Below are 27,903 nucleotides of genomic sequence, written 5' to 3' on the forward strand. Positions count from 1 at the left end.
ACTTAAGTCTCATCAATCCTCAGATTATTTTCTTGATGTAAATATTTTTGTGAGAGAAGATGATTTGGTGTTTTCTTTTGGGTCAGCAGTGGTTTTAGCCTTGGAACTCTCCCATAGATGCCATTTTTCTCTAGTTACTTTCTTATTGTTGATTCATGAACACTGACTATAACTGATCTCAAATGTTGTCCTGGGGCCTTCTCTGATCTGCTGAATGAGTCGTTGATTTACTCTCAAGTAATTTTTGTAGGCCACCCTCTCCTGGGAAGGTTCACCATCGTTTTCTCCATTTGCAGATTTTGGTTCTCTTTGTGGTTCGCAGGAAATGGTTTGGTAACCTGAAATATCAGTCAACTGTGTTTCTCAGCTGTTTCTTTATATTGTGGCATGAGCTGCCGTTTTTTGAGCTCTTTAAGCTTACCTCACTTTGTCAGGTTTAGTAATTTACTGATTCAACAATTCCAGCAGTAATCAGGCCACTAGTGAGGCTAATGAAAGTGAACTTAATCACAGTTAATTCAAGTTTCAAGGGGTGGGGAGGGGGTAATTAAATATCCACAGAGAGCCAGGTGAGATCGGATGGCTTTCCCCCCCCAATAAATGAAATCATCATTTAAAAACTGCATTTTGTATTTATTCTGATTATATTTGTGTAATATTACCATTTACTTGATAATCTGAAACATGCAAGTGTGAAATATGAAAAAAAAGAAGAAGAAAGAAATCAAGTTGTGATGAATAGAAATCAAACAACTCACTGCTGAAAGCTTCTGGATACTGCTTAGCTATCTTTCCTTTTAGTGTCCTGGAGAGGCAGAGAAAGCCTGTGATTAAAGGTGTATTTTTTGTTTTTGCATGGTGGGAGTAGTAGACACTAACCTGATCCTTCTAAAGATGCTGTCCAGATCTTTCTTCATCTCCACAAGAGTGCGAGTGTGGAGTAGGAAACGCTCGTTCATCTGCTGCAGGCGTACATTAGACAGCCCATTAAAGTTGATCAGCATTTCATTGGTTTTCTCAAAACGGTCGAGCCTGTTTTCACAACAGTTAACCAGAGAAACAGAAATCTTAATCTCAGACACAAATGAAACGACCCCAAACAGCAGACATAGTTTATATTTCATGGCACCACTGGGCCCAGTCTGGTACTCACATGTGTCTCTGAGCCTGGATGATGGCGTTAACATCCTCAGAGTTGACCATGCTCAGCATCCGATTGCAGAACACGTCAGATGCCGTGTGCTCCACCATGATGACGAGCAAGCCGAAAAAACTGCAATTGGAAACATTTATTCATAACTGCATGAGCCAAAAATATCCAGAAATGTAAAAACAGGCATTTAATCAACGAGAAAGAAATAAGCTAGATTTGTAAACGCTAATTAAATCAGAGACAGTCAATTCCAGCTGTGAATTGTTTATTCACCGCATGCTGTGCCGGTGTTTAACTGCCCTCCAGCTCCCCGTTAGCACCCCAAACCAACCACCGCAAGATTAGTACGCTAGCTACCGAGCCGTAATAATAATAAATGCAACTACAAAGTTTACATTACTTACCTGAGCTCGGACGATGGCTATCTGTAGAGTTTGGACGACTACGCAGCAGATTAAGACTATATTTGACACCTGGCTGTGAAACAAAAACAACCCACTTCCATATGTTTTTCAAGTTCCTGTCACGAGACCAACGCTTCCGGTCTAAGGTTTTGTTTGTTTATTTTCGTTGTTGTTTTTTCATTAGTTTTCGTTAATAAGCTGTTTATATTCACTTATATATTTTTTAGTGAATTAAAATTAAATCGATATGTTTAATTCTACTGAGCCACGTCATTGTGTTTTATTTCGTTTTTACGTGCCATTCTTCCGCAATTTTATTTGTTTTTTCCCTACTGAGCTAATATGATTCCAGGCAATTTCTTCTGTTTAACTGAGATCATTCTTGACTTTAGTGAAATGTCTTCTTTTGTCATTATAATGTTATTTTATTGAGCTGCTGTTCTTTATTTAAGGTACTTTCTGACAGTGTTTTGTTTTGGTCGCTGCAGAAGAGAAAGTTCTTAATTGCATTATTGTTTGCAAGTCATGGACGGAAGTTTCAGTGACAATGAAATACACGACATATTTTGAGACCTGTCCGGGATATATCCCGCCTCTCGCCCGGTGACAGTTAGGATAGGCTGCAGCACAACTATGCGAGGAAAAACGAATGCATGCATGGAATATATTTCGAGTGTATATGACCTTTAATGTTTAAGCCTTACAGTGAACTTGAAGAGCAGCAACATAATTAGCCTCATGTACATTTGAACTGCTATGTTTCTCTCTCTTAAAAAAAATAGTGTAATAGTGTAATAGAACTGCTTTTGCTTCAGAACTGCTTCTTTGTGGCATAGATTCAGCAAGGTGCTTCAATCAGTTCTGAGATATTTTGGTTCAGATTGACATTATGGCATCACACAATTTCTGCAGATTTGCCAGCTGCAGATCCATGATGTGAATCTCCTGTTCTACCACATCCCAAAGATTTACTAGATCGTGATCTGATGCATGTGGAGGTCATTTGAGTACAATGAACTCTTTGTCATACTCAAGAAACCAGTCAAAGATTATTTGAATTTTGTGACTTGGTTTTGTGACATATCCTGTGGAAATCAGCCATTAGATGTGTACACTGTGGTCATAAAGCAATGGACAGGTTTGGCAGCAATACCCGTGAAGGCTGTGGTATTTAAACAGTACTCAATTGGTGCTAAGTGGCTCAAAGTGTGTTAAGGAAATAGTCACCACAACACCAGCAGCCTGAATCTTTCATACAAGGCAGAATGGGTTCATGCTGTTTATGCCAAATTCTAACCATACCACTCTCCACCATTACCACTGCAGCAAAACTAGAGCAACATTTTTTCAAACTTTTTACTATCAAGTTTTGGTGAGCCTCTGCAAATAGGCTGTTCTTAGCTGACAGGAGTGGCACACGTTGAGGTCTTCTGCTGCTGTGGCCCATCTGCTTTGGTGGTCAACATGTTATGCACTCAGAGATGCTCTACTGCATACTTTAATAGTAACGATGAGTGGTTATTTGAGTCACTGTTGCTTCCTATCAGCTCAAGGCAGTCTGACATTTTCACTCACTGGCTATTCTCTTTTTAAGATCATTATCTGTAAACCCTAGAGATGTTTGTGCGGGTAAAACCCAGCAGATCAGCTGAAATGTTCACACTGATACGTAACATGGTGGGAAATGTGCTACATTTGCAATCTGGCTTGCTGATTAGAGATTTGCCTCAGTTAGACAGGTGTATATGTATAATGTAATTATGACATGCACTCCCATATTTAGAAGATAACGTCACTCTTTCTCTACCTTTCCGTCTTACACCAATAAATTCAGTCACTCCATACATCCAGAAAGCTCACAAAATTACTTTTTATTAAGGGAAAAGTAAAAAAAAAAGTACATGATGTATAAAAAATACAAAACCATTTTGTCTAACTTGTAAGTTAAGTAAATGCATAGCAACAATACATGCAAATCTAGAGTTATGTATCCTACTATTGTATCCTACTATTCTGTGACATTTTTAAGCTACAAGGTAAAAAGGGAGAAGTACAGTTTGGTTGCAATCTATCAGCTGTTTCAGTCTACATGATAAAAATCCAAAGTGATGATACAGAATAAGTTAGGTTGCACGCAACTCAACCGATGAGCAAATAAATATTTAACAACATTTCACAAATATTGACAACCACTAATTGAATGCAATGTTAACCAAAGCCTGCGTGAGAATAACATTCGACTTCTGATGAATAAAACCGTACTATGAGTAAGCTAAAGATGAAAAGAATTCACTTCTCTAAGTAAGGATACAAATAAATATGAAATAAATAAATAATGAAACCTATATAAAGAGTCATATGACTCATCCAACCCCTTATGTACATAACACACCCGCTGCTCCTGACTACAACATCACATGTATGAAATTTCATATTAGTGTTATTTTTAAAACATACATATAAATGACCTCGGACAAGCACAAGTGTCCATAGAAAACCTGCATTGATTTGACATTGGGTGAATTTCAATGTGCTTTGGCTTTCATTTGATAAATAAAGTAATATTAGGCAATATATCACAACACATTTGTGGTATATAAGAGGCAATGGCATAGAATTTTAGCTTGTATAAAGTCTTTTACCGTATACTGACCCGGGAATGATGGAAATCACTGATATCGATATTGCTAAAATGACTGATAGACCGATTTTTGTGTTTTGCTGTTGTATTGTGTGGTATTATTATGCAAAGACACTTTTATTTGTTTTTTTTTTTTACATATAAAAATAAGTTAAAACTTCAGAAAAATGGATCCAAAAAAATAAAAGTAAGATTTACAATTTTTTATAAGGCCATGCAATTTTTAGAAGACTCATACATCAGATCAGTCGGTCTTTTGGATGAGTGGGCTTGCCATTCATGCAAAAATGCACTGTGTGTGTTGCTGAGGCCACAATAAATATTTGTACTGTCCCTTTTTGTTCCTTATACCAATGCAGATTTAACACTAGCGCTGTCTGTAACACATAATTAAGGCTGGTGTATTTGCTGTTGAAGCTGTGAATAGGCCTTATTCAAATGGGACCCATACGTATTTACACACAGAAACGCTAATCCAGTCTAAAAACCACAAACTCTTTGTTAGGAGGGGATGTTGTCGTGAGCAGACAGAAAAACAGAGGGTTACTGTACAGGTCTGTGCTCCATCAGTGTATAGTGTCATTCATTCCAAAACGGGAGATATCCACCATTAAAAAAAAAAAAAACCCAAACAAACTCAGATATCAACTCTGAACAAAGAAACCAAAATTAATTAACCCCATTATATTAGTCATCTTAACATATATGCTTATAAAACATCTTCACTGAGATGGGTTCAGCTGTGTTTGTGAGCTTTAAGTAGCACCTTTTTTTCTGTAAATAAGTGGATGTATTGCGTTTTGGAATAAAATCTGATAAAAATGTACCAGCAAAGTGGAGCTCCAGCATTTCAAAGTAGATCAATTACACCGAGTATGATGGTCCATCGTCGGGATGGCAAAAATATTAAATACAAAGTAAAGACAGACAACGGAGAAACACAACAGTCCATAAGTTATCATTTAAATGCAATCAACAATCCTCATTATGGAGAAAGGATTTTTCAGCTGCTTTGTAACTGAAGGCAATCTGAGGCCACTTTTTTCTATAAGTGCTTGAGAGAAAAAAAACAGCACCTCAAGATTTCTTCAGAGATGTGTGTGTGTGTGGGGGGGTGACTTTACCACCCTTCCTCCCCCACCACCTCACTCCTGACTGGTGGCGATGCAACATGCAGCTGAGCAGACTCTGCACTTTCACCACAAGTTGCCATCTCCTTCACTTCCTCTCCCATCTGGGATTTTTCCACACACACCCGACCTTCCTCTGCCTCCACCTCTTCTTCCTCGTCCTCCTCCTCCTCTTCCTCCTCCTCCTGCTGCTGTTGTTGCTTCTGCTGCTGTTGTTGTTGTTGTTGTCGTTTGTTGCGGCAGCACGGTTTGAACAGGTGGGGGTCGATGAGCACCTCCCCAAAGCGCCCCTTGTAGATTATTCCACAGCACACCTTTTGCCTGCAGAGAGCATGAAATGAGACAGAAAGCATTATGGCTCTGTGTGTTTACTGTTATTTAATTGCATTAAAATGCATTCAGTGTTGAATCTGGGTTATCCTGGATTAGCATGGCACTTCATGTGTTAAAGGTAGTATTGAGTATTTGACAGAAATGAATGCATTTTCCTGTTGTTTCTCTGTCTGACAAACAAAAAGATGTGCATTAGGCTTAATATATAAAACATCAGGCACCACAAAAAATGCTCTAAGAAAAACGAAATTTTTAAAAATGTATTGAAAAACAAGTCAAAGATCAAAAGTCAGTTATTAAATCTATTTTAAAAATGCAACATTTTAGGTTTTTTTTGTAAAATATATTTTCATGCTTTGATAGATTACTGGTCTCAAGCAAGTTTCAAAATCTCTACAAACTTTGCCAATAAAACATTACAGATTGTCTGGAAGGTAAAAGTAAACTCAAATCCTAAATACATTTATAACAAACCTGGAAAATTGTCACTAAAAATAAATACAACTATTAGTTAATGACCCAAAACGAACAAACAAAATTACATACAGTAATAAGCAAGTAACAGTTAGTAATATTAAGCTAAATACATAAAGAAATCCCTTTAATGTCACTGTAATCCAGCAGGGTGGGGCATCGGTGGGAGTTTCACCTGTATATGTAAAGCAGGCGAAGGCTTGAAGGTTTATATACAGTTAAACCACTTGTAGTAGATTATTCTAAAAATTAAACCTGTAGATTAAAGAAGTGCTTCACTGTCCGCCTTACCTCTTCCAGTATGTTAGGTCCAGAAATGAGAAAACGGGGGAGCGGCTGGATCCTGGGCTGAGCTCTGTGTCGGACCCCTCGTCTGACAGGTTGCTGTAGCTGGGAGACTGAGCAGGGGAGGCACTGGAGGTGGTGCTGTGGGCATCTGAGTCTAGAGGACAGAATAGGACAAATAATATATATATATGTATATTTTTTTTAAAACCTGAAAAAACCTGAATGAAGTAACAGGAGTGCTACTACAATCCATTAACCCAGTGCGCCTGGAAAGGAAAGGTAAAGTAAAACTGAAACGTTGTGGTACAAACAGATGTGTGCTGGTGTATTTTTAATGTCCCGATCCCACAGAAATAAACACCTTTCCAAACCTACCTTTTTTTAGCCATTATTTTGTCATGACTTTACCATTTTCCTCAAATATACATCATAATTACTTACTGTGTCTTTTCAGCTCTTTCTGAAGCCTGTTGATCTGGCTTGGCCGTGCTTTCTTGGAGATGGACTTTATTTTCTTGGGCCTGGAAGTTAACTTTAAGCTGGGACCTCCTCTGGCATCAACAACCTGGATGAGGGACAGGAAACCGGACGAATTTGTATAATTTGGGTTTTATCATCACCATAAAGTGATAGGCCGGTCATGCTGTCAGCACTGAAACTCACATGGTTCCAGTTCTTCTTGGTTCCCACAGGGAGTTTTTTCCACCGTTTCACAAGGAGCACGCAGGCATTACAGATTTCTCCAGACCGGCTTTCGCTCAGTCTGGAAGACAATTTCAGTTTGTGATGAGGAGGAAAAAATGGAAAATCTTTAGCATCAATATGACGTGCACAGCCAAAAAACCATGACAGGTATGGTTTGCCTGCAGCCCCGCACATGCTCAGGTGTATCTCTTACCCAAAGCAACTCCTGAAGTCTTTCTCATAGCGCTTGCTGTCTGTGAAACGAGAGCTTGACGACTTTGCACGGCAGATGCAGCAGCCGTCCAAACTCCTGTACATTTTAGGCTTGTGAAAGCCAAACATCTGCATTCAGGGGAGAAAAAAGGGGGGTTAAATGTTTACATATGATCAGTGTGCACCGAGTGTTTACTGCTGCAGCAGCAGGAGGAGGTGGGGGTGGAGGAGAATACTCCCTTCACCCCTACATTTGCAGTGCAGGTCAGAGGTGAAGCACAAATTTCAGTTAAGTCTGCAGTGAGCGGACAAAAATGTGTTTAATCGCCAACAATGTTCACGGAAAGCAGTTTTGCTGGAGCATCTCTCCGCTTTGACCCACATGGAAGGAGAGACAGAGTGGGGGAAGTAGGTCAACAGTCAGACAGCGTGTCAGACAGATAATGTCACCATGCTGCGCTCACAGGATTCACGCTTCGTTTTGGAAACCCAAAATAAGATTTAGGCACGCAATCAGTGCGAGCCTCCGGGCCGCACAAGATGCGTTATTCGTCACGAGGTGGAAAGACAAACTGCAAAATGTGTACCGCGTTACTAGAGAAATGCCAGTAAAATATTATACATCACTGCGTCCGGGGGAAATTACTCGAAATGTAATAAGCGTGCACAGGAATTATGATTTATGTTGCTAGGCAAAATTTAATCTCTACGGCACATGTAGACCTGAACTGCGGCAAAAACTGTGAGCCGCGCCCCCCAGACTGGGCTTTTTTTTTCCTCTTGCCATCAGTCCTCGGGGTCTTCTGACAGTGCGGTGCCATAGAGAGTAAAAAAGAGCAGGAAAATGGCGAAGAACTCTCACTCTGCATGATTAAATCAGATACTAGATATTGGGCATTTCTGTGGAGAGGTCAGTTTAAAAAGCAACACAAGCCGACATGAAGTAAGTTGCATTGAGAAAGGAATACCAACTCTGGCACTTATTCTAACCTGTGACACAGCTAATATATTAACTGTGGGGAAAAAATGGGCTATACCTTAATTTATAAACGATTTCACGTGGTATAGTTCCTATACAACAACAGAAGAGATTCAATAGCACTTTACTGTTGCGCAGTTTTATTTGTAGTGAAGTGCAAACATTGTTTTTCTATACTAAAGTCCTTTTAAACAAGACGTGCACCTAACTTGCACTTCGAAAGCTAAGAAAGCAGCATTCATTCAAAAAAGAAAATGTAACCAAGCAATTTAAATAATAAAACTAAATAATAAAGGGTAGAAACTAATTTGTTTCTACCCTTCGCGTGCCTCATCTGTAAATTACAGACGATCTCTGCAGCAAAATACAGTACGTGACGCAACTCAACATGGCAACACACTTCAAAGGCGGAGGCAATGTGGCGAAGGGGGTGTGATGCGATTTTCCGCAAAAACTGCAACATTTAAAACAAACGCTAAAAAGAAAGAAAAATCACCGCGAAAAGCTGCCGAACTCGCACGAATAACACCCTCGCCTTTCAGAATAAAAGAAGACACCGAGCAATGTCCTCTTTTTCATCGAGAGAAAAGTGCAAGTCGCCAATTTTCACCGCCCACTCCGCCAGCGAGGAAGCATGGCATGCCACACGACCTGCTTCATGCGCACCCATTTTATGATGACCATCCTCCGCTTCCACGATGCCGAGTTTATACCTCAACTTTATGCTAGGGGATAAACTCGGACTAACGTGTTTCGAGAGCACAAAAAATAACAAATAAAATCGGCGGGCTTGGTGTTAAAGGGGAGCTGCTCTGAAATAAATGTGTAATTTGATCTTTACTCTTTGTTATTCCAGAGCCGCGTCACTGCAACAATCCACAATCGGCTACATGTGCGGCAAGTTCAAAGCGGCGGCTCTCGGAAAGTCGCTTTTCTCTCCGGTTTCTCCCACAAACCACATTTTTTATCCAGCTTGGCTTTCCTGCTTTGGTTGGGGATTACTTTGCGCTCGCGGGAGCGGTTTTGTTGACAGCGGTGGCCGCGTGCTGAGACGCATCTCCGCTCCGGGTGGGCGTGAGAGGTTCAACTTGGCTTGCCTAGCAGACAGAAAATGTGCGGCACACTGCATCCACGCTTGTCTCCTTCTGTACAAGAACACATTTGCAGCCCAGACGCTCACATTAACCCACTTTACCACGTTTACATTACCGATAAATTGTCGCCGAAATGCGCCGAGCCAACCCATAATAATAACAGCAGGAGCACGAGCACCAGCAGCCATCCCCCCCTGCTCCTCTTCGTGCCCGCACGTGAAAGCCCCTTCAAACGCATTTTAAACGCACATTTGCGCTTTTCCCGCTTTCCTCCCACTTTGCCCGGTTAGTTTCGTTGTTTCTAAGGTGACCTACAAATACCGCTGACCACCAAGTCGGGTCGCGCAGCAGGCCTTAAAAATAAAAAAAGAGCAATTGTTCGTGAGGCATCTCGAAGCTTGTTTCTGAATTACGGCCCTGAAAAGCGCGGCGAACACTTTTAAAAGGCTTTTTAAAGACGAGGCCAGACGAACACAGACAATCGTTACCTTTCTGCGAGTTGTGTGGAGCTGATCCAAAGTAATAACAGTCCGAATACCGCGTCGTTACGCTGTGACTTATGAACATCTACCCTCATCGGTAACCCGCTCTCTTGTTGATGTCTGCGCTTGTGGACGGGACTAGAGTTGTGGACTATTGTGCGCATGCGTGGTATCCACACCTCCATTTCAGAGTAGAGACGAGGGCTTTTTTTTCTTTTTCTTCAATCAAACTATTTACATAAACGACGTATGACGTATGCGTGCGTCTGCATTCTACTGGCCTTATAAGGATGGGAACATTGCGCGGGAACAGGGGGCTCGGCCCCGGTTGCTATGGCACATTGGAGAATGTAAGCAAGGGGGCGGCGCCTGTTGTTTTACTACAGGACGCCAGATGGCTCGTCTGGAGGCCTACGGTTTTTCAGGGGGCTTGGCGTCTTGGACGGCAATGGGGCTTTTTGTTGATTTGAACGGATCAGATTAGTAGTAAATAAAAGGTGGGTGAACGTAAGTCTCCATCCAGTGGTCAGTTTAAGGCTAACAGCAATGCAGAAATAAAAAAATAAAAAAATATTAGCGCCTTGAGTATTAAAAAAAAAAAAAAAAAAAAAAAAAAAAAAAAAAAATCACATAGTTGTATTTTTGTTTTTACATTTACCAAGTTTATAAGAGCAAGATTCTTCATCAGCATCAGTGTAATAGTAGTAAAGTCAACCTTTTAATAGCTGGCAATCATTTTAATCCAAGAGTCTCATCAGATATTTCAGATAAGCGTCACAAAAAACATCAACAAATGGCACTTATTTCAATTTTAACTTTAATCTTGACCACACACTTCATAAATAACAGTTCATTATTTATTGCTTTCTCTAATCTGTATTTAAAGGAGAAAAGAGGCTTGGTCATCATAGGTTACATAGTGCTTGCGGGATAGTGCAGGAGACAGCATTTTTCATAATTCCTCAACTGTTTAATTGGATGCAACATCAACATAATACCTAGCGGTTTTGAGAACATGTACTCTATTCATTGTCTGATTTTTTTTCCCCCTGTCTCCCCCTCTCCCTTTTTTTGCAGACAATTGAAGAGCTTAAAAACAAAACAGCATGACTACTGTCCACACGAGAGAGTGTGTCTGGAGTGGGATCCATTGTTGTTACGCAGACACAAACAAGATGCCTTTGTAGAGGAAAAAAATATGTCACAAATTCAGTACACCAACAACAAATAGGAACATGGGATGGAAGGATGAAACAATCCTATGAAAGATCTGATGAAGCAAAATATTTACAATCAGAGAGAAGTGAAGGGGGGGGGGGGGGGGGGGGCTTTCTGACAAAATGACAAGGACTATTTAAACTGACACAACTAGGACACCAGTTTGGTTCCAGTGTTTTACCAACTGAGGATTTCGTGAGCACAACTCTGCGTCACATGTGACCCCAAACTGAAATAAACAATGAGAAACAGGCCAGACATTACGCAGTATAATAATAGCTTTTTTTTATATATATATATATATATATATATATATATATATATATATATATATATATATATATATATATATATCATTATAGAGGGGTATAATAATTTGTTTTGACTATTTGCTAAAATATCAAATGAAATCAAAAATAATTATGGTAATAATAGTAATAACAATAAGGCCTGAGAACTGACGTTTGAGAATACAACACCAAAAGACATAAAAAACAAAAAACAAACATATTCTGGCCATGCATGTGCTTAGTTTAAAATTCAAGTGCAAACAACACAGCAGTAGGACAGGTATGGTTATCCTAGTGTTAGGTACAGTATAAATGACGTGAGCAGGGAAAATATTGACTGTAGATGTGAGTTTATTAATGACCCTCCAGTTCTCCTCAAGGAAACAGAACTTCACAGTGTAAACAAGCACAGGACTATTTCCTGAAGCAATCAGAGTATATAAGACATGTACATCAGTGAACAAGGCAATATGTTTGGTGCTTGAGTTGCCAGCGGTTTCGTCTAGCTCACTGTCCATTTTGCTGATCGTGATGATATGACAGAGTCACATTTCGCCAAATGTCCGAATGTACCTCCCTTCCCCACTCTTGGGAAGATGAATATCTGAATCTGTCAGCGTAGCTGCTAAACTCAGAGGTCAGAGGTCAGAGGTCAACTCCTTTAACCAGTGCTGTCTCCAGAGTGATGGCGAAATCATTTAGTGTGTGCAGCATGCGAGAGAGGGAGTGTACAGCAGCACGGTCCCGCAGCAGAGCACCGTCCTCGTATGTCCGAGCTGTGAGGGGACAGTCTGCCAGCAGGGGGAGCCACAGAGAGAGAAGCCGGTCCCTGCCAAGACGAGAACACCGATGGTCAATAACGGGGTCATAAATAAAGTTTGTAGAACGTGCTGAAGCTTTCAAGCACTGCAAGGTCAATTGTATTCAGGGCGTCAACTATGATTCTTAAACTTTAATAATATTCTTGAGCTACTATACTGTTATCATTGCAAACTGCTATGATGTATGGTTTGAAGGTGGTAGCACAAACGGGAAACAAATGGAGGTGGAGCTGAAGATACTAAGATCTTCAATGGGAGTGACTCAGACAGACAAGATTAAAAATGAGTGCATCTGAAGGACAGCTCAGTTTAAGCAGTTTGAAGACAAAGTTAAGAGGCCAGATGATTTAGACACAGGAGGGACAGTGGATATGTGGAAGAAAGGACAATAAATTTGGAGATGCCAGGGAAGAAAAAAAGAGGAAGACCACAGAGAAGATTCATGTATGTAGTGAAGGAGGACATGCAGATGGTTGGTGTGACAGAGGAGGATGCTAGGGACAGGGTGAGATGGATACAGATGATCTGGCCAAAAGCAGAAGAAGACGACGACGACGACGACCGCTTAAATTATTCTGCTTTATATAAAAGAATAGAAAAGAAAATAACCTTCCTGCCTGTGATTGCTTTAACAACATCTTCCACCTGAGGAACGAGGGTGTCTTGCAAAATGTTTTCTTACAACATCAATTCAGATTTCAAAGGGAGTTTCAAAATCTGCTCACCTAATTCCCAGACAGACAAAAAGTTGGAATTTGCCCTCTTTTCCAATATTTCTAGGAGAGGCGTTGATGGCACTGACGTAGTGGCACAGCAGGTCGCAGGGCGGGCCCTTTGTCAGTGTTGATCCGTGCAGGTCACCCATCTGATCAGCAGTCTCCATGGAAGCCACGGCCTTTTCTGTGGGAAAGCATTGGTGGCCCTTTTTAGTTTAGTTTGCAACTTGAGATGCAGATTAACTCCCCACTAGATCAAGACAGGAAATAGACGTCACCTCTTTGATTTACACTTACCCACAAAGTCCCAAACGAACACATTCCTCTGAAAAAGTCGGTTGGATTTGAGACCATGGAGGAGGAACTTCTCCAAGCAAAGCACCAGACCTCCTTCACCACACAGCAAGACTGTCAGGTTTCCCCTCTGGGGTGATAGGAATGGGAGCAGAGAGTTAATAGACCTACTTCAAACAAAAGCTCATGTTACTGTTTATAACAGTCTCATATTTGTTAAAGTAAACAGAACGTATGCATGTACATTAAAGCTTGTGTACTAAAGACGTTATTAAAATGAATTAGAAGCCTTTTATAGCCAAACTCAAGTGATGCATCAGGTCTCTGCTGTGCTCTTAACGGAGATGAGAAAGGCTAGCCTGATACACAAGAGAAACAAATGAGGCCCGCGCTGGAGAGGCCGGGGTAATGAACCATGTTATAGATAAAAATAACACAGCGGGAGGCTGACAGTTGCTGCAAATATTCTCCTGTCTGCATTAACTATTTTGTCACCCTTTCAGCTTAGTGAGCCGGCAAGTAAAACGAATATAGCACTTGTCTCACACACGCATACACACACCTCTTGTTCAGGTTTGTGGAAATGCTTCACAAGGTTATTTACCGCCTCCCTCATGTCCTCTTGTACTTCAACAAACGGCATCCCTGAGAAGATGAATGAAGTGCAGTTAGCAACAGGAACACGAGGATGAATAATGAAACTAAGAGGGGAACAGAAAGGTGATCCAGGAGCAGAATCATCTGCTCGTTCAACAAGTAGGTCAACTATTGTGCTAAAGAATGTGTTCTTTGTCAGGACGTACTGCTACGGCTGCCAAGTGATCCGAGGACTGTCCGCACACTCTGAGAAGGAGAGGCCAGCTCCGGAGGAGGTGTCCCTGTCAACCTTCCAGCATCCTCCTCCGCACCAGGTGACACCAGCTGACCAATGAGGACTCTTTCCAAGCTGCCGTCCCCCACGCCTTTACCAAGCCATCGGCCGCAAGGGAACCTTCCAAGAAACAAAGACTGAGCGTTACATTGTATTCAAGATTTTAAAAACGAATAAAGACTACATAAAAAAATAAAATAAAATGAAGGATTTGGCTGAAGGGAGAGCCTTCTATTATCTGCTACGGTTTTGTGTTTTAACTTGAGGCAGTCATTAGGGTCAAAACGAAAAAAAAAACAAAAAACAAACATATTATAGATAATGTAACTTCAGCTATCAAAGTGGTTTGAAAATTCAAATTCACAGAGTCTTTTTCCTCTGCATAAAACAGCTACATACTTTCTGCATCAGCTTTTCTAAGCAACCTTTGGGTTAAAGTGTTTAGAGATTTCAGACATCAGATTTTGAACAGCTGGATCATCTAGCCTTTATTATATTTTTAACACACTATCAGCCTGTGAGCTGATGTTCATAAACATAGTATCAAATGCTGTGCGAGGTCAAACGCAGCTTTCAACGACTGAAGAATATCAGAGGACGAATCTTACTTGTAGGTGTGCCCTGTAATCTCATTGTACACCATCACGCAGTCAATGAGACACTTGGCCAGCAGGCCCGAGTTCTCCTGTCCCAGCTGCAGAGTGCTCAGCCTGCCCAGGTTCTTGCACTGAAATCAAAACCACAAATCACAGTAAGAGCAGCTCTCTGTGTTTGTGTCTCCATCGGCTGTGATGTTACAACAGAGGGATGAATACCAACCTGGAAAAAAATTTCTTGTGTATTCTTTGGGATCTGTCTAACTCCAGAATCGCCCAACTCTCCTGACACACACACCCAAGGATCAACTGTTGCCATGGCGATGCTCAGCTTCTTCATGGGTATTATAACAACACGATATGGAATACCTAGAGAGAGACACGCAAAATCACGTTTTATGCATTTGTCCCTCTTTTTTTATCCACTGCCCAACTCTTCTTGCAATATATTTTGGCATTAGGTTTCATGTTTTCTCTTTGATTTCTGGAGGGAGGGTCTTTTTGCAGGGACACTTTTAATCCGTGTTAATAAGGAGGAAGTTAGTGTGGTTGTCGTAATAAACAGCACAAAAGAAAATTTTTTCTGCTGTTCAAGCTCGCATGACTTACAGACTGAGGTGAAGACACGTGTAAAGCAGAGGTAGTCCACGGTGTTTAGAGAGAGCAGGTGGAACAAAAACTGCTCCCTTTCTTCCTCGCAGAGCAGGAATGCATGAGGTTTGTACAGCTGCCTGTCAGGGGCCCAAGAGAGAACAATATCAGTGATACTGCAAACTAAATTAATAAAAAAGCAATATTTCTGTTTATTTATCAACTGTGAACTCTTACCGGAGCAGCTCCTGATTTGTGAGCAGCTCTTTGAGGTGTTGGGATAGTATTTTCTTCTCTAGAGCCAGGTGGATCCAGGCTCGGGCCTGACCCACATCAGACAGACCCTCACTCATGGTCTGGATAAACCTGGAAGAACGACAGACCGGCTAAAAGGAGCTGCAATATTCAACTTTTACACTAATAATATCCTCTGAGCTCATCTAGAAAACTAAAAGCCCCTTTCATCAACTGCCTCATTACCTCATATCCTGTATTAACGATCCTCTCAGGGGCAAAGCGCCATCATCAACTGTTCTCTGGTCTGAACAGTTAGATCCTGAAAAGGCAGAAAAAGCACCAATTATGAGTCCATTCTTATTTCAGTGATTTCCAAAAGTAGCTCAGTACAGACGGGGGGCTGTGCTCTGACCTGGAGACTCAGCTGGTGCCTCCGTCTTACCCTGGGCAGCTTGGTAGTGAAGCAAATGGGACCAAAGAGCAGACTTCCCCTGTTCACAATAAGCAGTAGTTAATTTCCAGCATGCATGCAATCATCTGCCATTCCAGACATTTTTCTAGGCAGTCTCTTCACATGGAGACATACAGCGCGGTCTTAGCATGCCACGTGAGCTCACCTGTTTCACCTGCAGACCGTGGCCCCATGTTCTCTCCAGCAGGTCACACAGGCCGTGGATGAGTGTGTTTTCCTGCAGGCCTGTGATGCTGGCCTCTCCCTGACCCAGTTCCACACTCTCCTTCCCCATCCTTTCCTTCAGCATCCGTTTGGTCTAAAAAGAAGAAGATTTTTGCATTAACCTTGAGTAAAATAATTAGGAACATTCCTATTTTAAGCACCTAACGAGAGCGCTTACCTTTAGACGACACTCGCTGAGCAGCCCATCAACAAACTCCCGGTGCGTCTGAGTGATAGCTTGAGGCGTCAGGTCAAGTAGTTTAGACTGGCGGAGATTCTTCCTCGCAAAGGTGTATTTCTGTTGAATAAACAGGTAACATATTAGACACACACCCCTTGAAGCCTGCATGCTAATCTGTGTGTGTGTTTTTTGACACACACACTGTAGGTACCTGTCTCTGCTCGTTGTCCACTCCTGACTGATCAGAAACTGTGGATCTCTTGGGTTCAGACCTACGAGAGGCTGTGACACGACTGGACCACCTGATGACACAGCAAAATAAAATCCATAATTTTACACAAGTCAGAGTAAACCAGTCACGCCTGGAAATAAAGTTTTAATTATTTTCATTACTCACTAGAAACAGATTTTAATTTAATCTTAATAACAGCAGGAAACGAATCTCACTTGTTGGTGTTCTGTGCCTGGGCAAGGACATCCGCCTGCAGCTTAGGGAAGTAGCCCGGGTGATGACGACCCTGGCCAATCCTCATGTCCAGCAGGTGGGGGTGTATGGCTGTGTGGTCGGCCTTCAGCAGCCTCCGCTCGATGGTCTGACCTGCAGAGAAAAAAGTGAACAAAAAAACATTTATTTTTGTTTGTTTTCATTTGTATTAATTAATTAATTTTTAAAGGGATTTCACATTTCAATTAAATTAGTTATTTCCATGAATGGCTTGTGCATAACACCCTAACACAGTATAAAAGAAAGTAACCATGTTATGTTATTCTGGAGTCTAACGTATCGACTTTTTGAATTGTGAACAATGCCACAGACCAGCCACAGAGATGAAAGGCTGGCACCACTTCAAAGCTGCAGCTTTGCAGCAGTTTTCACAGGACACAGAGCCCTGCTGTCCTCTGCTTATATAATGCTCACAGACCAGCATGTGCCTCATTCTTCTCTAATTTACTAGTTCTACCCATCTTTTCCCCCTTACATTTCATTCGATCCCATTGCTTTTTGTGTTCCAGTTATCCACCAGGTAAATTGGTTTTTATTTTGTTTCAGTAATGTTGAATGAATTACAGTTTATATGGCTTCATAACCTGGTGCAAGAATCCCCCTAAGCACAGTTTATGCAAAATCCTCAGTGCTTATCACAAAAGGGAGAGAAAGGCCAAGCAGCATAATCACCATATAAACCCAAACAGACGGGCAGATGGTGTCAGATTTGCAGATTCCCTCTGCGAAATCTGGCATCCAGCTTCATTGCATAATTTTGCTCAGATTTCCTTTAATATTTTTGCTATATCCTAATTATATTCTGGAAAAACCATTGGTGAAACAGCGTCAGGCATCTACTTAAAATACAACTAAAGTCATGGATATTTTACACATTTTACAGACCTATCTAAACCATGTGATCATGCTATTGTACTGAAATAACTGCGTTCAGCTAGTATGGAAGAGTCTAATAAAGGGTTTCAGATAAAACTCAGTGCCCCCCTTGTATTATCATAGGTGTTCCACAGGGGTCCACTCCTGGTCCTCCTTACTTCCACACGCAATGCATAAACTATACAATTTGTGCTTGTTTTGAAGTCTAGTAAAACACAGTGTATGCAACTCACTCAGTCACCTGAAAGTATCCAGCCTACTTTCAACATCTAAACCCTTGATGTTTATAAAACTGGAACTGTGCTGAGTGTTATAAATACTTCTAAGACCCACCTGGAACGACTTTACATTTTTTTTGTCTGGACTTGATCAAGCTAACATTGTTTATATGCATGCATTTCCCACCTTCTTTGAAGCCTCGGTGCGCCACAGTGCACTAGCACGTTTCACTCTCAGTTTGTCCTATTAGAAATACAACAGTGGTCCTTCCTTAACCCTCTGGGATCAAAGTCTTAACCCTAATCCTACCCCACACTTTGGGAGAGCAGCACTAACCTTTGCTAGCAAATTGTGGTTTGTAATATCAAACTAAAACAAATACCTGAATCTCAAATATGCATTGAGATGATCTAATATAACACAAAATGTGATTCAGAACATTTTTGCTATTCCATTAGTTTACAAGTATCACTTTCATAAAATATCTAAAAAAAAAAAAAAAAAAAAAAAAAAAAATACTGTATATTTATGCTTTATGTGTGTGTGTCCTTAAACTGTAGTGTTTTTTTCTAATTTAATTAAATTTTTTAAATACATAAGTCCCTCTTTGCAATGACAGTACCCATTTAAAGATTTTTTTTTATTATTATTATTATTATTATTATTATTATTATTATTATTAATAATAATAATAATAATAATAATAATAATAATAAGTTACCAGTGGCTTATCACAGGGTTTCATTAGCATGTCCAGCTTATTTAAATTACTATATGTAATTATTAAAATGACGATGAGGCTCCTTTATTTGTGTATGCATATATATTAGCGCTTGTCAGAGCTCCACTAAACTTACAGGAGCTAATAACTTATCTCAGCATATAAACTTTACTGTCCAATTTGCATGAATATCTATGAAAATAAAGTCAGCTCTCGTTAGGACGCCAACATCTAAACTGGTGTTTGTATGTGCTCCTTGTTGGACAGTACAGTATTTATAATAATAATAATAATAATAATAATAATAATAATAATAATAATAATAATAATAATAATAATAATAATAAGACTTATAAGAACATGTAAAATGTTTCATGCCACATTTCACTTTCCCCCCCCATCCCTTTGTGATCCTGGGCACCTTCACAGTACCTGATTCAAAGAGGGTAGTGCATTTCCTGTAAAGACAACTACAGGAATCTTCGCTCCCCATGTCATACAGTCGTTCTCGCTCTAAACGGCTGTCGAACAGCTGCTGTAGTGGCTCCCTATCTGCCCAGCGAGATATAACCTTCCCATCCACAAAAGAAGAAAACATGGATGTCTCCAAGAACCGGGACAAGAAGTGCAAGTGGCTCGCTGGCTGAACGGAGAGAAAGGAACCCTAAAACATTGAAAAGCAGGGGTTTACTGAATGAAGATATAACAATAATATGACTTATTTCAGATAAATGCAATCTATCAGTCAGTCATCCACTAAAGTACCTTATCAAAGTTGAACATCCCCTCTCGGTTAGTCAACCAAGAGTCCAAATCCAGAGCGCTGTGGATGACGAAGTCATCATATCTGCCAAACATTGCAGCAAAACGTCCTGCAAACACCTCCCTCAGCTGAATATTCAGCTTTGCAGCCTTCAGTTCTTCCTCCTCCTCCTCAAACACGTGTCCCAGTGTCTTCCCTCCATCTGACATCTTTCCTCCTCCACACCTCCTCGCCAGAGCCTGCAGCCTCTCCAGCACCGCCAACTCCTCGCCTCCGAGGTTCCCGTTCCTTCTGTCCTCCATCAGATCCTCCAGCACCAGGCTGCTTAGCCGAGGGGAGGAGGAAGAGGCGGTCGTGGGCTTAGCGATCACACCGCCCTGTGGAGGCAGCCCAAATTGCAACAACACCTCACTCAGTTCCTGAATGAGTTCAGTCTGATCCGGAAACTGGGGAAGGTCTTCAGGAGCTTCGACGCAGTGGTTGTCAATGTCCACGAAGCACAGGTTAGCCTGTGTTAGAATATGAGACAAACCAGACAGTTACAATACGACAAACAATTTTCAGTTTGCCCATCAATCAGATAATCATAATAGGTTTATCCTGTCACAATGTACAGACAGTTATCTCATCCAGACAGAGTGAGTTGAGCTTTACCCTCTAATTAAGCTCTGAGATGGAGATTTACACACAATTAATAGATTCTTAGCATTTCACTTTGATAAGTGCAAAAACGCAAACAGGATATTAGCATGTGAAAGATTATCTGTTATCGTTGCAACAGGAGACAATGTGGAAAGTGCAATATCAGTCGGCGATAGCGATGTGAAACCTTTGCAAAAAAATAAAAAACAACTGTGCCCATAAAGTTGCCAAGCAACAAACCACAGAAAGATTATTTTTTTAAAACTGCCTCTGTAAGCAGCAGCGGAGCTCAGCAGTGCTCGACAGTCAGCAGCCACACGACCTTCAGCAGTGACCTCCGGCAGTGAGTTTTTAGCCTCAGGGGAGATGAACTGCAGAATGGACTGTTAAAGTCGACTCTGTTCAGCTTCATCCTTCCTCCAAGTGCCATCACTTCCAAGTGTTTGGTTTTGTTTTTTAACACATCTTTAAACCAAACAAGACAAAGAGGAGAAAGAATAGTCGGGGAGGGTTGTTTCACATTCAGAGACTACACAAACGTTTATTTCACCAGAATTAAGTTATGCTCTGTTTCCTGATTATTCTTCGGATCAGTGGACACACTGGATTTTTTAATGCATATCAAAATGAAGGACTACTAATTAACTGCAAACACTCAAATATGTATGATTAAGATGTTCCTCATTTTCTTCAAATTGCAGGGCCTTGGGGGAAATAAGTGGTGAGCTCTAATTCTGTTTAATAATTCATCCAGCCCCATTATTCTGCATTTCTGGAGCTCTGCACTTTTGCTTTCATCCCCTCAGAGCTGTCTTACCGCTGCCTCTTTTCTGGGGCAGAGAGACTTCAAAGAAGCTTCAGAGGCAAGATATTCATGCAGCATAAAGTGATCTGGGATGCAGGATTGGATTTGAAAGGGGGAGGCAGCTCAGAGGAAATGCATCATCCCAGTTCGACATGCTGGAGGCAAAGGGTGCGCTCCATGAACCATGGAGCGGATAAGCAAATGGCTGCAAGATCGTCTAAGTTTTATGGTATATTTTTAGATCCTTTTATTTTAGCTTCTATTAAAATGTCTGCATCCTGCAGTTTTGACTGGTACATTCACACGGGAAACGGCAAAGACATTTACGCATAATTTTCCCTCTGAGTGATGTACCTCATGTGGCAGATTGAGGGAGGATCGCTGAGCTCCATCTCTGCGCTGGATACCCATCAGGAATGGCACAGGAGCGTCGAGCAGGTGATGTAGTGGTGCAGAAATGATGGGCAGGTAGATGTGTTGCCACTGAAATGGGAACAGCAGTGTGTTGATGCCCTCTGCCACGGTCATCAAACGCTGGTAGTCTGTATACAGAGACATCCGAACAAAGCGTTAAGCCGTCTCTGAGCTCATTCATATTCCTGTTACACAGCACAGTTAATGACTACGGAGGTCTCATCACCATATCACTAAGCTGCACTGTCAGAGCTTCCAAAATTTACCCACAAAAACCCATCTGTCAAACCCAGCACCCCCTCGATCCTAGAACTATGCACACATAGGCTGGGCTTTCCCACTACTTTTTGTTTTAGGACAAACCACTTGCAGGCTTCATGTCATATTATTGTGTTAAATACAAAGAACAGCTGCTTTTCTGTATGTGCAGTCATTATTATTAGAGTTCAAAGGTGTCATTATAAATGTTTTTCATATCCAGCATGTGTGCGCTTCAAAAGTTAAATCAATATTTTAATGATGTCAACAAACAGACTTGATATGATCTCTGAGTGACATGTTAACTCTTCACCCTCTTGCCCAAATATGGTCACTTCTGGTTCCTAAACACGAAATACAGAGTTTAGAAACCAGTGGGTGACATCACCGTGATGATGTCCATCTTTTAAGTACAGTCTGTAGTCTATCCCTGCAGACACCTGTGTTAAAATGCCAACTTTACAGCAATAAAAGACTTTTTACAACCTGCTTATGGCTTTAGGATCTACAGCGAATTTATGTTGCAGTTATTTTTTTATTGAAATCATCCCTTTAAAAACTACTTAAGCTTGAAGTTACACATTATATTGTTTACCTTGTCTGTTACTTACCATGGCAGGTATCTGTCCCCATACAGTCTATGGATGCAGCTATCTAACCAAATTAATTGGCATTAACTGATAACGTAGCACTCCCTATCTAACCCTAACCCTCTTGTCCAAACTTGGCCACTAAGAAAAACCTAACATGGTGGCTGAGCCTCCTTAATGATGATTATGGTGGTCATAGTATGAAACAACACATTTTATGAACATGAATAAGTCAACACATGGACATAAAGCAAGCACGCACAGCACCAGGAGCTTGAAACTGAAGCAGCTGCGTGAGACTCAGCTGTCATTTATTTTCCTAATTACGGCTTTGCTTTTCCTGTTACATGCCAAAATATCTTGCATGCATAAAATCTGTAATTTCAGTGCTTACCTGAAGAGTAAAGCAGGACTTGTGTCTCCAGAAGTGCACAGGTAAGTAGTTTCACCATGCTGTCCACACCCAGGAGGGAGAACGCATCTCCAAGAGGATACTCCCCCAAAGGAAGCTCACCTGGCCCGGGCCGCTGGCAAAGGATGGGCCCTTGCACCCCATGGAACCTCAGCGACCTTCCAGGTGGAGGCAACGGCACCTCGTACAAGATGTTATGGATGTAGCTCTCTAGAGGGAGTGGTGGGGCTGTCTGTGACGTCACAGCCTGGTGGAGCTGAACCAGAAACTGTCGTGAAGCTTGAAGAAAAGGGAGCGGCGTGACGAGGCAGAGGGCTTTGGACACATACAGGGTGTCTCGCGTTGGATCGAAGGAGCCTACACATCCGAGGCAGCCAGACACCCCAGCCAGAGACTCGGCGTCTGACTCATCCAAGCTGCTCGCAAGTGAGTCCATACTGGAGGTGGAGGGTGAGGAGGCAGAGGAAGAGGAGGATGAGGGAGAGGAGGCCAATGAAGAGGAGTGGTGCTCCACATGGTGCATCTGACAGAGTGTCTGCATGGCAGTGATAATCTGAGGACTGGTCACCTCCTCGTAGAAGGTGTGAACAAAGCCGTAGGAACGCGTGCCATCGTCGAAAGAAATCGTAAACGAGTGAAACTGAGGATCGAGTCTGTCTGCTTGAGTGCGAAAGGACAGCCCTCTGGGCATGCAGAGCTGGAGGACAGAGGAGAGAAAACAAGAGATGTTTTAGTACAGAGTGACAATGTTCAATACCGACCTCAAAAAGTATATAAATGGAGGGTTAAACCAAAATATACAACAGCAAACATCAGCATCCTCCATCCTCCAGACACTTCAACCTGATAAAACTGAAGTTTGCCACCATCAAAAATGGCAATTATTTTAAATATTCTTGTGCTAGCATAGGCTTGATTTTGTCCTACAATGTAATCAGAGCAAAAATCCACCCCTGGGGGGGAAAAAGTGTGGATTAGCTACATAAAATGACATGCTTAAAAAGACCCCAAAAAGTAAAGCAAAGCCAGAGGAAGGTGCTTTTGCACAATATATGAAATGGTCTAGAACAAACCAACACTGATTCCACTCCGTCTGATTACTCATGTAACTGTGAGGCTGATGCTGCTCTCATCATCCAGACCTGTTTTGCATGTTTAGATGAAAGCAAGACTGATGAAAAGGGGCAGAAAATAAGCCAGCACGTAACTCCTATTACACTTCCCTCCAGCTGACTTTGCCTCTTCCATTATTCTCCATCAATAGCTGAAAGAGCAACAAAATCATTTGGCCTTCTAACAGGCACATCTTGTCCTTCAGCTGCAGATGTAACAGAAAATGACCAACACTGTGCAATCCAACATCTCACCATGTTGACAGCATCTTTATTGAAGGGGTTCCTGTCTGTATTTTCAGGGTAATGAGCCAAAACCTTCGATTTGAAGGACCGTCGAACAGGGCTGTGCTCAAAGCCCTCACCTGAAAGACAGACAGACAGACAAATTGAGTAAAGAGGTTATTCTATTAATGCAGGGTGACCTTGATCGATGCTGAACCAGAATTCATAATGAGACAGAAAGGACAGACCAGAGGGCATCAGAACATGACAGCAGCTTTGATTAATAAAAAACGACCAGGGCAACCTTGACAGATAGTAAAAAGAAGTTCATGTGCTGCAGCAAAGTGGGAAAAGCCACTCCAAGAGTTATGTAACTCAACTCATTAGCATAAAGAAAAGCAATGCAACAAGCCTCATCCCTGACACTGCAGAAGGGAACTCTTTAAACTGATAAGAGGTGCTGAATTCAAAGTGCATGCAAGAGAACTATATCCCACATAAATTGCTGCAGTGAACACATGCATTGCCTCGTGTGGTTAAAGTATCTCTTTTTTAAATCTCGGCACCATGTGTCAGCTTCTAGCTCGGGTTACATACAAAATGCTGTCTGTGCGAGTAGATGAAGCTGCAGCAAAAAAATAAATAAATGAATAAATAAAAAAACGGGTGTATGATTCACAGAGGGTAATCAGCGAGGTACTTTCATTATTTATCCTCTTTCTAAGGGGGATGCCCTTGAACAGTACTCTTCTTTGTGTTCCCTGCTTTACTAGCACACCATCAACTCTCAGAGACATTCACTGGAATCGCTGCACAAGAACAAAATCATCTGTAAATGCCAAACCAGCTCTGCAGCACTCATTCGACCCTTCAGGAACATCCACATCACCTGCCCACGAAATGACGCACGCCACCTCAAGAAACTGCGCTGCAGGCAGAGCGAGGAGCGAGCCACTTCAAGTCAAACTGACTCAGACCGGTAGGTGGGAGACAGCTAATGGACGAGAGTGACGCGGGGCGGGAATGGCAGTGTTCTTTACTAAGAATACAAATTAGTGTCGGCGCTGAGAGGCACAACTGAGCATCGCTGAAGGAGTTGCCATGGTTTCCATTTCCGCCGTGGCCTCGATGATCGCCATCGAGACAAAGCTTTTGTGCTCGTCACAGGTTACGTCAGCCTGGGTTTTATCAGCTGACCTAATTAAACCGCCACCCCCCCCCCCGGCTCTCCTCCTGACACGGGTTCCCACCAAACAGCTTTCACAGACGTAGATGCAGCCTGTGTGTGTTTCACGGGGTAACAGAGCAAGGGGAGGTGGAGTGGAGTGGAGGGAGGTTTGTTTTAGTGTTTGAATGAAAGCTTAAAGGCCTGTAATTAGCACATTAACAGACTCACTAGATCCAAGAAATGTGCTGGATGCTTTACATCATCTGTAGGCGTGAGAATAACTATCATTTTCACACCGATTTGTCACAAAAACAGTGACGAATGTCTCATCCAAGTATCCAAATTCATTACAATGGTCACTTTAATATCAGCCGTGTCTTGTTTTTAGTGTTTCATATTCATTCCACTGTCCCTAAAACAGGCCAACTCCATCAGCCACCAGTGAGCAGCCAATAAAGACAGACATCCATCACTTTCACCAACTAAATTACCTTTGCTGTCCCATTCATCACACCATGACATGAGCAGGCATAAAAAGTAGAGAGATATTAAAATGACAGGCGTGTCAGCTGGTACTGACTGATGACACTTTAAATCACTCCACCACTGATGCGCCTGACCACTGAAGGTGACTCGCACGACCAAAAAAAGAAAAGAAATTTTGGTTTTTTTTTCTTAGACTTGAAGCTCAGGAACAAAGAAAGCACCAAGTGCCTAAAAATATGTTGAAAAAAAAAAAACAAATGAATCAAGCAGAATGTCTAATTATATAATGAGATATAGGCTTTACATCTCCCTGCACAATAAAGCTCGCTCTGTGCGATCAGGGACTACTCCACTGATGTCATATCTCTCCCCTATGTAACCATCATCGTGCCTGCACGGGCGCTGAAGCGTCGGCCATTCAGCATTCCAACAGGCAACGTCATGTGAAATCTGATTAGGCTGCAGAAACACAGTGGCATGTATTGAGAGGCTAACAAGGGCAGATTGTCTCTCGGTGGGCATTCACCAATTACACACTCTCACAGAAAGAGGAACTGTATATGGGACACATTTAGAGCACATAGTGGGCTATAACTTGTGGAATACTTGTGAGTAAAGGAGAAAAACCCTCACACAGGGAGAGAAATCCTTTAAAGGAGCAGAGCCCCCCTGCAGCGATGGGTCTGCGATGACCTGCTGTTACATAAGTACAATGGTGTAGCTCAGAGACAGTAGCCAAGGAGGCAGCTTTCTAACCCAGTGGTTAATTAGAGCTTTAAAACAAAACAAAACAAAGAGCAAAAAAACACAACAAGCATGTCTGCTAAAAGCCCCCCCATGAGGAGCTGTTTCACAACAGCTGCTCCAGAGATGAGGAGAATACAGGGTGTGACTGCTGCTCCAGATCTGGAAGTGACGCTCAAGGTATTCAGCACACCTGCGATGTGACCGTTTTCTCACAAACACCGCAGCGCACGTCACACGAGCCTCCTGGGCAGAGTTGTTCTCAGCTCAGTGTCAACAACTGGCTGCAAAAGGAGGTGACGCCACCTGATATTTCTCTATTTCTTAGAGTCTTGTCAACCACAAATAAACCCCAATAAGCAACTGAGATGAGGAGACTTCACCGCAGCCCAAAATATGACATCACATCCCTTTCACCTTCTTGGTTAAAAGAGGAAAATAAGAATGATGGGTCACTTTCTGTTTGAGACCACCCCAAATCACGTGGATTAATCAGTACATTTTGATTCACAGAGGAGTGTATTCTGGGAGCAAAAAGCCCTGCCTGGATGTTCCAGCTGTGTTACAGCTTTAACGAGCAGAATTAGGACGCTGCTGTTTTCCCTCGATTCTGCCCTTTCTCTCCTGTGATCCCGAGGCAGGTGTAGCAGTAGATGACTTGCAGAAACCATAAAATAAAATCTAATGTGACACAATACTAGACTGAAAATATGATGAAAACTCAATGAACACAGCCGCCAAGTGATGTGTCCTAAACAGGGGTATAATATAAACAGACCGCACCTGGGATACAAAAGACAATATATCAGAAATATTCCTTTCAATGGCTTAAGACTGATTGGGAAATGATACAATGCACATCATTTGTCTTTGCTTTCACATCCAACTGATACTACATGCTCAGAGACATGTACAAATCCTGCCCAAATATAACCTTATATTTATCACATTTTTCATATATTTGAGGATATTCTGCACAGGCTGCTCACACATATTATTTAGAGCACTGACAGGGAGAAGAAAAATCATATTTAAATGGCTGTCACCCCTCCCCACACAAACAGAGACACAATTGGGCAACACAAATAGGCCTATATGAATTACTAAATATATAACCTGGCTAATGCTGTCATCCAACATAACATGCTGCGTATCTGTGTATTGGCGGGTGTGTCTTTTTGTCCTTAAATATCATCTACCTGCTCCATCGTCCGGCTCCAGGCCCGTCTCCGTGTCCACTCCACACACAACAAAATAGTGGGCGAAACGGCAAGAAGCCGATCCTGTGGCGGCGGCGGTGTTCATCCTCGACGCGTTGTGTTGACGGTGTGACACAGCTCCGTTTACTTCTGCTTAATGCTGTAGGTGTTCATAGCTGGCGCTGGTTTTTAATCCGAAATCCTCGAAGCTCCCGCTGCGCGTCCCGATCCGCACCCACTGAACCGCGCTGTGACTCTGATGGAGTCAGGGTGATCCGGGGATGGTCATCCAGTTTGTTCAGAGGGGGAGGAGGCTGTGTGGAGACAGGCAGGCAGGGAGGGAGGGAGACAAAGGCTTAAAAGCATCAGCGTCCCCCGCTAAAGTCTGCGTCATTTTC

At 42.0% G+C, this 27,903-nt stretch overlaps 3 protein-coding genes across 4 annotated transcripts in view; all 3 read right to left on the reverse strand.

Annotated features, from left to right (window-relative positions):
* kxd1 (KxDL motif containing 1) overlaps nt 1–1,646 on the reverse strand; it is a 2,843-nt gene extending 1,197 nt beyond the window's left edge. Inside the window, exons 1-4 of the mRNA XM_085359141.1 lie at nt 1,558–1,646; nt 1,154–1,273; nt 880–1,032; nt 759–805 (exon numbers count right to left, since the gene is read on the reverse strand). Coding sequence (XP_085215267.1) covers nt 759–805; nt 880–1,032; nt 1,154–1,251 — 298 coding nt within the window. The 5' untranslated portion in view covers nt 1,252–1,273; nt 1,558–1,646. The remainder of the gene's footprint in view (nt 1–758; nt 806–879; nt 1,033–1,153; nt 1,274–1,557) is intronic.
* Nucleotides 1,647–4,364: 2,718 nt separating this feature from the next.
* sinhcaf (SIN3-HDAC complex associated factor) lies at nt 4,365–10,016 on the reverse strand. Of its 2 annotated transcripts, XM_085359140.1 has the most exons (6): nt 9,882–10,016; nt 7,322–7,449; nt 7,087–7,186; nt 6,865–6,988; nt 6,427–6,577; nt 4,365–5,649 (listed from the first exon to the last, which is right to left on the reverse strand). In XM_085359140.1, the coding sequence occupies exons 2-6, from the start codon at nt 7,447–7,449 to the stop codon at nt 5,319–5,321; spliced, it is 834 nt and encodes a 277-aa protein (XP_085215266.1). In that variant the 5' UTR covers nt 9,882–10,016; the 3' UTR covers nt 4,365–5,318. The 2 variants fall into 2 exon arrangements, with proteins under 2 accessions (XP_085215266.1, XP_085215264.1); XM_085359138.1 differs by having other exon boundaries at nt 7,322–10,016.
* Nucleotides 10,017–12,027: 2,011 nt separating this feature from the next.
* On the reverse strand, nt 12,028–27,736 carry LOC146627737 (DENN domain-containing protein 5B-like). Its single transcript, XM_085359124.1, has 21 exons — nt 27,506–27,736; nt 23,939–24,048; nt 22,554–23,268; nt 21,252–21,439; nt 19,453–19,959; nt 19,120–19,351; nt 16,814–16,964; nt 16,578–16,668; nt 16,364–16,483; nt 16,127–16,279; nt 15,922–16,000; nt 15,753–15,828; nt 15,510–15,638; nt 15,291–15,412; nt 14,905–15,050; nt 14,694–14,812; nt 14,018–14,205; nt 13,777–13,859; nt 13,218–13,344; nt 12,930–13,104; nt 12,028–12,212 (listed from the first exon to the last, which is right to left on the reverse strand). Exons 1-21 carry the CDS (start codon nt 27,609–27,611, stop codon nt 12,029–12,031), a joined length of 3,801 nt encoding a protein of 1,266 aa, XP_085215250.1. The 5' UTR covers nt 27,612–27,736; the 3' UTR covers nt 12,028.
* Between the last annotated feature and the right edge of the window lie 167 nt (nt 27,737–27,903).

This window comes from Diplotaxodon limnothrissa, linkage group LG7, assembly GCF_057381915.1.
Source record: "Diplotaxodon limnothrissa isolate DT_005_m linkage group LG7, D_limnothrissa_male_GT1.1, whole genome shotgun sequence".
NCBI lineage: Eukaryota > Metazoa > Chordata > Actinopteri > Cichliformes > Cichlidae > Diplotaxodon > Diplotaxodon limnothrissa.